Raw genomic sequence first — 12,386 nt, 5'->3', positions numbered from 1 at the left:
TACTTATAGGGTTTTCAGCCAACCCTCTACAACCATTGGTCTGCCGTCCTGTCAATAACATTTTTTCCACCCAACCCACCAAACCTGCATGGAGCAATGGATCAGCCACTTAAGCCATTAGCTAACGTCCAGGGAGGAGGGCGGACGCAATTCAATCTACGCACTACATGTCACAAACAGATGCTTACAGGATAAGTAACATTTTCCAATCGAAGCATGTGTGGTTGTAGTTGCACATGCTGTGCATATACTGTAAAGCAGCCCTTCCAAAGACATATGTCAGCTACAGAAATGTCCCCAGATAGGCCATAAATGCTCCTTTTGTCTAAGTAGAGTGGACTCTTGGAGGAATGGGCAAAGTCCTCTTAGATTTAGCATAGCACATCTGCAAGCATCTCACGATCTATCTGGCAATGCCTGATTTGGACACAGCCTTCCATTTATGGGGTTTGGAGAAAGCAACAAAGGGTTGTTGTGTGTTCCTAAATGGTTTAGTTCTGTCATTGTAGTACATTAGGGCTTGTCTCATATTCAAAGTTTGGAGAGCCCGATCCGCAAACTTATTCAGGTTGTGGGAAAAAAACAGGGATTAAGGTGGAACTGAGAGACCACCTTAGAGAGGAATATGGAGTTAGTGCAGAGGACAACTCTATCCCTATGTACTTCCAAGGTTAGTGCCTGTAGCTCACTGACATGCCAGAGTGAAGTGATGCCAACCAGAAATTCCATCTTCCAAGAGAGGAACTGAAGACGGCAGGAGTGGAGGTGCACAAACGGTGGACCCATGTGTCTTGTCAGTACAATGTTGTGGTTCCATGCAGGGGCTGGTGGGACCCAAGGGGAAATTACTTTCTTGAGACCCTTCTTGAAAGCCTTAATGACTGAAATCCTGAAGAGAGAGATGTACTATCTATTCTGAAGAGAGACAGCCATAATAGCCAGGTGTAGCCGAATGGAGGGGAAGGCCAGTCCACAAACCTGCAAGAGAAGCAGATAAAAGACAATGTCCTGTACTGCGGCCATTAAAGGGTCAATGTATTTAAGTAACAATAGTACAGAAATCTCTTTCACTTGGCCACATAGGTAGGCTCTGTTCGCTTTCTTGAGAATGCTCATGTATTCAGGTGGAAGATTAAGGTAACCAAATTCTAGGACCTCAGGAGCCAAATCGCATGGTTGAGAGGCCTGGGATCTGGGTGCCTGATTTCTTCATGGTTTTTCCTGAGAAGGTCAACCTGTTGGGGAGTCTCTCAAGTGGAGCCAATGAGAGTGCAAGCAGAGTTGTGAACCAGGGCTGGCAGACCCGTGTGGGAGCCAAAAGAATGAGGGTGAGAGACGTCCACAAAAGGAAGAAGTGGGAGAGGTGGAAAAGCATAGGCAAATATCCCTGATCAACTTAATGATAGTGCATTGGTGTTGTTCTGCGTGTGGTAACCTGGAGGCGAAGTTAGGGCATTTCGCATTTTCTGCCGCGGTGAAGAGGTCTATTTCTGGGAAGCCACTGCGGGAGAGTACAGGAGGAAGACTTGAGGGTGGATTTATCACTTGCAGACTTGTTGCTGCATCCTACTGAGGAGGTCGGGAAAGTGGTTGTCCATTGCCGGAAGGTACTCTGCTGACCGATGGATTTTGTGGTAGGGAGCCCACTGCCAAATGCTTTGGGCTATCGGCAAGAGCTAAGGAGACCAGGTGCCGCACGATTTCTAAATGTAATACATGGCTGACATATTGATCATCTGCATGAGAACAACCTTGCCCATCAGGTGAGGTAGGAAAGCCTTCAACGCTAGATGAATGGCTAAGAGTTCCAAGTAGTTGATGTGGAGGCCCTGGAGTCTGAGCTCCCATTGGTCTTGGACAGTCAGGCTTTGTACGTACGAACCCCATCCCATCAGGGAGACATCTGTTGTAACAGTCCTCTGTGGAACTGGGTCAAGGAAAGGCCGCACCTGAACCAGGTTGCTGGTGTTCCACCACTGCAGAGAGTGACAAGTGCAGTGGCCAATCAATACTAGATCGTCCGAAGGACCTTCCACTTGAGACCACTGTCTCGATAAGAAGTGCTGCAACAGATGCATGTGTAACCTGGTAAGGGGTACTATAGCAATGCAGGAGGCCACCATACCGAGGAGCCGGATGACTATCCTGACCGTGACCTGGCGATCTGGCAGGAAAAGAGGGAGCAGTGCTCAAAAGGACCGGATCGCGTTAGGGTTTCAATATGCCATGCCAACATTCGAGTTCAGAATTGCCCCCAGCTCGTGTAGGGGGTGGGATTTCATGGCATTGATGGTAAACCATTTTTGTTCAGGAGATTTAGTGTGAGTTGAATGCGTTAGCGTTATTGCTGGTGGGTGGCACTCTTGATCAGCCAGTCTTCTTGATAGGGGAACTTATGGATGCCCAGTCTGGCATATAAGTGGCCACCTTTGCGAGGTACTTGGTGAAAACCAAGGCTGCAGCAGGGACCCAGAAAGGAATCACTTTGAACTGGTAATGCCTTCCGCTGAACACAAATCTGAGATATCGGCAATGCACTGGCTGTATTAGTGTGTGGAAAAAGGCATCCTTCAGGTCGAGAGTGATCATGAAGTTGCCTTTTTGCAGAAAGATGATATCCTGAAGAGCAACCACATGGTAGTGCTCAGAGAGAATATATCTATTTAGGGTCCTGAGGGCCAGAATGGGTCTGTTAGAAGTGTCCTTTCGAAAATAAAGAGAGCATACTCTCATGCCCTGTTGATGGGAAACAGGTTCTATAGCCCTTCTGAGAAGAATCGCTTTGACCTCTTCTCTGAGTAGCTTTTGGTGTTCTAGAGAGAGTCTGTATTTGCAAGGTGGAATGGTGGGAGGCATGTAATTGAGCTCCAGGCAATAACTAAGTAGGATCATTTTCAACACCGACTGGTCGAAGGTGATGTTCCACAGTGAAGGCACCTTCCGAAAGGTGTTTGGTGGTGGCACCTCCTTTGGAGGACCTGCCTTTACCTCTGCCTTTTGAATTATTGCCTGTTTAGCATCCCATAAAGTAGCCTCTGAGAGAAGACTGCTGTGCCTGTGGATGCTAGTAGGGAAAGGTCTATAGCGTAGTCAGAGGCTGTGACGTAGTAATGAAACCCAAATTAATATTTTCTTGCAAGGCTATGGCCTAGAAAAAAACCTTATTGTAATAAATCATTGTTTCAATCATTTTTTGAAAATGTATTATTGTTATTTTTAAATATATGGAAATTGAATAATACTTTTTACAATACAATATAAACATATATTAATCCCTAGTCATGGTGATCATTATATGGTGCAAATACACAGTACAGAATAAACACTTGAGGCAAATGATGATGGCAAGGCGGTAGTGAGACTACGCGCGTTTCGGCGAGGTCGCCTTCATCAGGTCACCGTCTTAATGTACTGTAACACCCGAAAAAGGATATAAATGCAAACCGTGCACTATGTTGTATTGGTGTCCCGATTGCGAATGTATATAAACTTAATGGACGATAGACTGTGCTGCAATCTGACAAAAAAGACAGGGCTCTCGGTCTGTAGCTGGTTCTACTTTAAAAACATCACGATTGTATGAGTCCTGTATCAGAGAAAGATGTCACCATGATGAGGTGCAAAGTTATATCTCTCAATTTTATCCAGATTATTTATTTGAAGAGCTCCCTACATGTAGGTCCTGATATGGCGAAATGAGAATTTTACAATAAAATTCAGAATGGTCTACAGGCTGGATAAGCTATAATCGAAGCCAGATATGTTTCATGATGAAAACAGGACGATATACTGATAAAGAAATGATACGGTACGAGATCTATGGCAGCAGTCCGAGCTACCCGAGCGAGAATGATAAAGTAGCCTCTGAGAGACGACTGCTGTGCATGTGGATGCTGACAGGACATAGAAGCATCAGGGGAGATCGTATTCGAGCCTCCAGGGTAGAGCGTGTGATGCAAGGAGCCACGAGGAGCAGGTGTTGGAAGAAAGCGCATAGGCTTTGCTGTCTCTGTATCTTTTTTTATTTTTTTCTAGTGTCTGGTTCACCTACAGCCCAAATAGATGTTGACCATCAAATGGCATGTTAAGCAGGTTCTGCTGGACTTCTTGTTTGAAGTCGGAGTTAAGAAGCTAGGCGTGCCTGCGCACATTGGAGTTAATCCTCCTGGCAGCAGTGTCTGCGGCATCTAATGCACAGCGGATAGAGGCATTGGATATCTGTTTCCCCAAGGAATGATCTCATAGCCCCTTTTCCTTTGGGAGATGTTGGAGGAGCTCCTCCATCTCATCCCAGTGGGCAGTCATATCTTGACAGCAGCTCAACAGAATTAGCAATATGCCAATGGATGGCCGATTGCACAGCCACCCCTTTACCTGCAGTTTTATACATTTGCTCTCCTTATCTGGTGGAGGAGCATCACCAGTAGCCTGGGAGTTGGCACTCTACCAGGCAGTAGTAACGACCAGGGAGTCTGGTGGGAGCTGGCTACGATTATAAATGGGATCACCAGGGAGGCCTTACATTTCTTGTCCAACCTGGGTGTAATGACCCTTGAAAAGACGAGGTCTTGAAAAATGTCATGGGTATGGCACAGAATGCCCTTGAGCATGGGGAGGTATTGGGTGGAGAGGTGGGTGGAGGAGGAGGTCTCAAAGAGAAAGCCCTCCACTAAAGGTTCAGTGAGGCGATCCACCTTATGGAAGGAGGAAGCCCTACCAATACCTTCTTGGTAGGACGTAGAGGAGGGGGCGGCTCCTCTGTAATGGCAGAGGAGCGTTGCCCCACTTTTCAGAGTCAATCACAGAAAAAGAAAATGATAAAACAATATAATTTTATTTTTCAGTGACTGGCTGGCATGCCTGTGTAGGGTGAGGCGGAGTAGGGCCATGAAAGACAGGGGCGGTGGGCACTTAGAAGTCTTACGCCCGGCAAACACACATGCGTAACTCTAATTCTCCAACCCAGCTATGTTCACAGCCAGGTTGGAGAAAATCTACAGGCTCCCAGGCAGTGTCGGAGTAGCAGTCCAGGCCGCTCAGACAATCCTGGCTCTGCTCGCTCAAACCAATCCTGGCTCTGCTCTCATAGCATGAGAGCAGCATCTGTATTGGGTGAGGAGCATGTGCCTTCCCAGAGACTGCTGGGATTGAAGGATCAAGGTGACCTTCAGAGTCAGAGGCAGCGAAAGGTATGTTTTCTTAACCATTATTCTCCCCTAAATTCTCTGTCCCTCCCCCCGCCCTCCCACTTTCGGTTTCTGGCGACCGCCACTGATGTAGTGTCATCCGGAGCGGAGGGATGGGCAAGGTAAATGCCAGGGTCTCTGTCTTCCGGGAGGTTTGAATCATAGAAGTTCCAGGGGTCGCCCTGCGGAGGAGTATCAAAGGCACCCCATCTCACATGACCTCTGCACTCGAGTGAAGTGACCCCTCAGGTGTAAGGGAAAGAGGATCCCCTGGCGAAACAGGCAAAGAAGATGAGCGCTGTGGAACAGGGTGAGATGATGGGAGTGTGAAAGGCAATATCCTCTTGGAGTTTATGGAGAATTGGTTGACGGCACCCAAGCTGAGGTTGTTCCTGCTGGTCGACACCGAGGGTTTTAGCGTTAAGGGTGCCAGCCCAGATGGTCGGGCCGGCACCAAGGTGGGAAAAGTCAGTGCCGAAGCAGGTGGCTTCAATGGTTTGTTCGGCGCTGAGCCTGGGCTTGGCATATATCCGATGATGGTGTCCTTTTCACGTTGAATTAAGGAACCACTAGATAGCGTAGAGGAGTTGATCTAAGATTTCTAATAGGGATGTAGTTTTGGAAGCAAGATTTAATAAAAGCTGGACTTTCCTTGTGAAGGGATTTGAATACTATGCAACATGTTTCAAATACTGATCTCTGGGCAACTGGAAGCCAGTGAAGATCTTTTGTCACTTGAGATATGTGGTAATGTTTGGGGAGTTGGTGGCTCAGCCGTGCAGCTTGGTTTTGAACTATCTGGAGCCTACGTGTGTGATAATTGAGAAGGCCTAAATACAGAGAGTTGGCGTACTTTATTCTTGACCTGACCAATGCAAATATGACTTTGACCAAGCCAATAATGGTGAAAAATTTCCTTCTCTTCTTGATTCTGAAGAGGTTGAAGAAGCAGGAGAATATCACAGAGCCAAGGTGCGGTTTCAGAGAGAGATCCTCTTCAATAATGAATCCATTACTTTTTACTGATTTCTTTGGAAGGGGGAATAACCCTCTCAGTAGGTCAAAAGAAAGAACTCCAGTGACTGAGCTTATTTTTGGGAATTACTATCTCTGCTTTATCAGAGTGTAGTATCAAATGGTTGCTGTTCATTCAATCCCGGATGAACAAGCATGGTGTCTTGGAAATGCTTCTTAAAGTTAGGGGTATTGTCAATTGTTAAGAGAAGATGCAATGTTCAACATGCTCAATATTTCATCATTCCGAGCCAATAACATGAGTATCGTCAAGTTGGGCAAAAGCAATTACTTCCTAATTTTTTATGTGATGTCAAATTTAGGGACATTTACCAACAAGGAAAACACCTCTTGGTATCATTTAGAACACATTTTTTTCTTTTTTACGCTATAACACCAGTTTAAGCATAAGGACATGTGATGTACGGAATTTTAGGTACTTTACCCGAAAAATGTCAGGATAATCCAATCTTGACACCAATACCAGACTTTTTGGTGCAAATACTTGTGCAGGCTGAATTAAACCAGATTCGTCATCTTCGTTTTCAATCTCTTCATGCTTGGTACCCTAAAAAACAAAGTAATTGGAATAATGTAAGTAGTGCTATGCACCATGTGAATTTCTGAGGTAGATTGCACAGAAGTATCTGAAAAATCACATATAAAATGTAGAGAGAGTGTGTGACCAAAGATCATAATACATTAGTTAATAAATACAAGAACAAAACATCATAATGTACATGACCGTAGCTCATCCTGACCTTAGCTCATCCCAATTAACACACCGTGCTGTGCTGTATATTATTGATTTTTGCCAAGTATTCAGGCCAAGTAGAGGTCTTCTGGAACCCTTTTGTTATTTTAGTTTGAAAGAAGAAAAAACAGCAACTCAAATCTAACTGTCTCTCTTGAAATTTGAAAAACGCTTGTTTTAGCTCCTTTGCCAAAAAGAGAGCAAATATTACATCGTAGGTTAGAAGAGAATAGAGATTTTTCCAAGTGTGTGTGTGTGTGTGAGTATGCATGTAAACTACCTATTAAAAAATGCTTGTTCTATCTCTAAAAACAAGCACCACATATAGACAGACACAGAGCCTGCCTTACTCTTCATAACTGAATCATGGCTGGGGAACGACATGGCTCCAGTATTGCATTAAGCTGTCCCCCAGGGTATCCAACCGTTACAAAAAAAATCGCATAGGCAAAAGAGGCGGCTGCTTAGCCATCATATTTAAGGGAACAACAACGCTCACCAAAGATAAGGATGTTGCCTTAAATGGGCTGTGAGGCCCTCCTTGCCAGAAGCAACCATAAACCAACCTTTTCCTGTAACGGTCTCCTTGTATACCGACCTCCACTTAGGGCTTGGGCAGTCCCAGACAACTGCCTAGATACAGTCTCAAGCTCACTTACCAAATACTCAGACCTATGCATCTTTGTTGACCTGAACATATAGTTTGACAAACCTAACAAACACGTTTCTTATCTTTGGTACTGCTGTTTCTGGCAGAGACAATAGTTCTTCATGAATGTATGAAGGGATGCCCACATAGCAAAGGTCCAGGACAGCCACCCCACATGCCAATGCTGGGGTAGCAGCCTTGGCTCTAGTGGAGTCCGGAAGCCCTCCGGGGGGGCTGCTTCTTGGCCAATGCATGACATATCATAATGCACTGTCTTTCCTTTCTCCGCTCAGAGAATTCAATAAAATGCTGATCTTCCACCCAGTGTTCTCTCGTACAATCAATATACAAACTAAGAGCCCTCTTTGGATCATATCGATTAAATCGCTCCTCATTCTTGAAGGAATGAGGTGGAACAAAGAACGATGGAAGGGTGATGTTCTGCCTCACAGAAATTGAGTAAGAACCTTTGGGAGGAAAGAGGCTTGAGTCCCTGAAGCTAATTTATCGGAGTAAAAAGTGGTGTAGGGTGGGTTGACAGAGGGATTGTAGCCTACTCACCTGCTGTGTAAAGTAAAGTCCACATTTGTAAAGCGCACAATCACCCGTAAGGGTCTCTAGGCGCTGGGGGGCCGTCGGGAAGATTAAGCGAGCTATTGCCCAGAGTCACATGGTGCTGGGCTGACCTGCCGCCGTAGCCGGGGATCGAACCGTGGTCCCCAGATTCCAGCGTCAGTCGCCCTGGCCGCGGCGCCAGACCTCTTCCATGTTATGGTGACGAGAAACACTAATTTATGGGTGAGCAGACGAAGGGGACAGCTGTGGAGAGGTTCAATAGGAACAAACAAGAGGAATGTAAGAACCAAATTCAAATCCCATCAGGATATAATAAACAAAGAATGGGGGGCGGGGGGGGGGGGGGGGGGGGGGGGTAAATGGAGTCGTATACTGTAAACCCTTATGGAAACACATCACTATGGGTGACTGAAACAAGGAAGGCTGGTCTGACAACTGTAAAAAGGCTGAAAGAGCGGACATATACACTTCAACAGAGCTAAATGCAAGTACGTGCTATTAAATTCAATTCAATTCAGTGATTTATATAGCGCGCTACATATCCAGAGGGTCTCAAGGCGCTTGGAAAAGGGTGGGGAGTTACTTGTCGAATATCCAGGTTTTAAGTTGCTTTCTGAATGCTAGGTGGTTCTGAGTGAGGCGAAGGTGAGTGGGAAGTGAGTTCCAGGTTTTAGCCGCCAGGTAGGAGAAGGATCTTCCTCCCATGGTGGTTTTGTTGATGCGAGGTACAGCAGCAAGGGCTTGGTGGGAGGAGCGTAGTTGGCGGGAGGGGGTGTAGAAGGAAAGTCGTGTGTTGAGGCATTCGGGTCCAAGTTCGTAAAGTGCTTTGTGTGCGTGGGTTAGAAGGCGGAATGTTATCCTCTTATTGATGGGGAGCCAGTGGAGATTTTTCAGGTGACCAGAAATGTGATCTTCACGCAGAATGTCTAGGATGAGTCTGGCTGATGCGTTCTGGATGCGTTGGAGTTTTTTCTGAAGTTTTGAGGTGGTACCGTCGTATAGGGTGTTTCCGTAGTCCAGGCGGCTTGTAACCAGTGCGTGGGTGACCGTTTTTCTGGTTTCAGTGGGGATCCAGCGGAATGTTTTTTTGAGCATGCGAAGAATGTTGAAGCAAGATGATGAAACTGCGTTTATTTGTCTGGTCATAGAGAGTGAGGAGTCCAGAATGATGCCCAGGTTTCGTGCGTGGTCTGTTGGGATGGGTGCTTTTCCAAGGGATTCTGGCCACCACGAGTCGTCCCAGGCGGAGGGGGAGGTACCTAAGATAAGGACTTCTGTTTTGTCGGAATTCAGTTTCAGACGGCTGTGCTTCATCCATTCGGCTACTTCTCTCATTCCTTTATGTAGGTTGGTTTTGGCGGTGTTGGGGTCTTTGGTGAGTGAGAGGATCAGTTGAGTGTCATCAGCGTAGGAGATGATGTTGAGGTCGTGTTGACGTGCGATGGCCGCGAGGGGGCTCATGTATACGTTGAAGAGGGTGGGGCTGAGTGAAGATCCTTGTGGCACGCCGCAGATGACTTCAGTGGCTTCTGATTTGAATGGTGGGAGGCGGACTCTCTGAGTTCTTCCGGCAAGGAACGAGGTGATCCACTCCAGTGCTTTTCCTTGAATTCCGATGTTACTGAGGCGTTGTAACAGGGTGCTATGACAAACTGTGTCGAAGGCAGCGGAGAGGTCGAGGAGGATGAGGGCGACGGTGTCACCATTGTCCAGTAGAGTTCGAATGTCGTCTGTTGCTGCGATGAGTGCGGTCTCAGTGCTGTGTTTGGCTCGGAAGCCAGACTGTGAGGAGTCGAGGGATTTGTTGCTTTCGAGGAAGGCGGCGAGCTGGTTGTTGACAGCTTTCTCGATGATTTTGGCCGGGAATGGAAGGAGAGATATGGGGCGGTAGTTTTTGAGTTCGGTGGGGTCAGCTGTGGGTTTTTTCAGAAGGGCGCTGAGTTCAGCGTGTTTCCAGCTATCTGGGAAGGTGGCGGAGGTGAGGGAGCAGTTGATGACATCACGGAGGTGGGGTGCGATGATGGAATCTGCTTTGTTGAAGATGTGGTGAGGGCATGGGTCTGAGGGGGATCCTGAGTGGATGGAGTTCATCAGGCGGATGGTATCATCCGTGGAGATTGGGTTCCAGTCATTAAGGAAGTTCAAGGGGGGTGAAGGTGTGGCAGAATGTTGGGTGGGTTGGTCTCCGGGTTGGTTGTCGAAGCTGTTGTGGATGTCTGCGATTTTGTCGTGGAAGAACGAAGCTAGGGAATCGCAGAGGTCTTGAGAGGGAGTGATGTCGTTGGAGTTGGCAATGGGGTTGGTGAATTCTTTGACGATGTTGAATAATTCCTTACTGTTGTGGGCGTTGTTGTCAAGTCGGTCTTTGAATGCGGTTTTCTTGGCTGTCCGGATCAGTTGGTGGTGTATGCGGGTGGCGTTTTTGAAGGTGACTCTGGTGTTGGTGTTTGGGACTTTTTTCCAGGCCTTCTCGAGGGAGCAACAGAGTTTTTTGGATTTCTTAAGATCATCGTTGAACCAGGGGACGTTTTTGTTGCCTTGTTTGATTTGACGTTTTTTCAGGGGTGCTAGGTTGTCGGCGCTGTTGGTTAGCCATTGAGTGAGGTTGATGGCTGCTTGGTTGGCGTTCGATGAGTGGGCAGGGGGGTTTTGAAGAAGCGATGAGGAGATCTGGTCGTTGGTGATTTTGTTCCAGTTTCTTCGCAGAGTAGGTTGAGGATGGTTGTGGGTTGTGGTCTTTTTGTAGGTAAAGTGAACGCAGCTGTGGTCCGTCCAGTGGAGAGCTGTGGTGTGACTGAAGGAGATATGTTTGCTGGAGGTGAAGATAGGGTTGAGTGTGTGACCTGCGAGGTGAGTGGGGGTATTAACAAGTTGTTTGAGTCCGAGGTTGGCAAGATTGTCCAGAAGGGCGGTGGTGTTGCTGTCGTTACTTTTTTCCAGATGATAATTGAGGTCTCCCAGTAGAATGTAGTCCTTGGAGGGGAGGGCGTGTGGGGTGATAAAGTCAGTGATGTCTTCACTGAATTGTGCTCGGGGTCCTGGTGGTCTGTAGAGGAGGGTGCCTCTGAGTGTGGGCTTGGGGTCGGTGTGGATCTGGAAGTGGAGGTGCTCGGCGCTAGCGAGGTTGACGTCTGAGCTGGTTGAGATTCGGATGGAATTCTTGTGGACAATAGCGATGCCTCCTCCTGTTTGCTTGTTGCGGTCTTTTCGGATGATCTTGTAGCCTTCCGGGATGGCAATGGTGATGTCTGGGGCTGAGGAGGCGTTCATCCATGTTTCAGTTAGGAAGGCGACGTCCGGAGAGATGGTGTCTAGTAGATTCCAGAGGTCGATGGCGTGTTTGTGAACCGAGCGGGTGTTGAGCAGGATGCATTTTAGGTGGTTGGTGTCAGGTCTCAGTTTGGTGTTAGTGGATGTGGAGTTGGTCTTGGTGCCGTCATACTTGCAGGAGTTGCACGTGAAGGGTCCATGGGTGTGTCCAGGGACGGCTTGAGCGCAGTCGGGGAGTCGGCCGGGGTTAAGGGCTAGGAGGGTGGAGGCGGCGTAAGTGAGGCGGGTGGGGTGGGTGGGACGGGGACCAGGGGGTCTGGCACTGGGCGCGGTCGGGCGTAGACGGGCTTACCTTTGGCGCACCTTCGGCGCGGCCGTAGCGCGTGGACGCTGCGCGTAAATGCATCTGTCATATGTGGATAGTGGAAGGGGAGGGGCGAGGGAGGGTCAGCTGGGAAGGCGGGAGCGGGGCGGAGACTCGGGCAGGGCGAGACAACAACAACATCAACAGCAAAATGGCCGGCAGCGTGGGACGGACGGAGCAAGCAACCAAAGTAAAGCAAAGTGTGTAGAAAGCACTCAAATAAATGTCAGTCAAGGCAACACAAAGCGATGGCACAATAATATCAGCAGCCACTTAGCAGGAGAGGTGGTTCAGCGCTGTGAGGCACACTGAATAAACAAGTACAAAGAAAACGATCCTGCAATGTGAGTAGACCAAATGAATAACAGCGATCTTGGCAATAAAATTGGTCGTGCAGTGCGAGGTGATTTACATAAAATGCGGCGATGTATGCAGTAAAGTGGTCCTTCAGAGCGGGATACTTAAAATTACTTGCGGCGGTTTTACCAAAATAAAGCGCTTCTACAGTGCGAGATTGTTACATAAATTGCAGCGCTGTGCGCAATTAAGCGATCCTGCAGAGCGAGAAGAGTA

General features: G+C 47.6%; 1 protein-coding gene across 5 annotated transcripts in view; it reads right to left on the bottom strand.

Moving 5' to 3' along the window:
- Nucleotides 1–12,386, bottom strand: part of SBF2 (SET binding factor 2) — a 2,295,537-nt gene that overhangs the window by 1,541,205 nt on the left and 741,946 nt on the right. For all 5 annotated transcript variants that reach the window (XM_078680952.1, XM_078680953.1, XM_078680956.1 and 2 more), the window contains one exon: nt 6,646–6,768. In XM_078680952.1, the coding sequence (XP_078537078.1) occupies nt 6,646–6,768 (123 nt within the window). The remainder of the gene's footprint in view (nt 1–6,645; nt 6,769–12,386) is intronic.

The sequence above is a fragment of the Lissotriton helveticus genome, chromosome 3_1 (assembly GCF_964261635.1).
Source record: "Lissotriton helveticus chromosome 3_1, aLisHel1.1, whole genome shotgun sequence".
NCBI lineage: Eukaryota > Metazoa > Chordata > Amphibia > Caudata > Salamandridae > Lissotriton > Lissotriton helveticus.
This window is presented reverse-complemented; position numbering and strand designations above follow the sequence as displayed.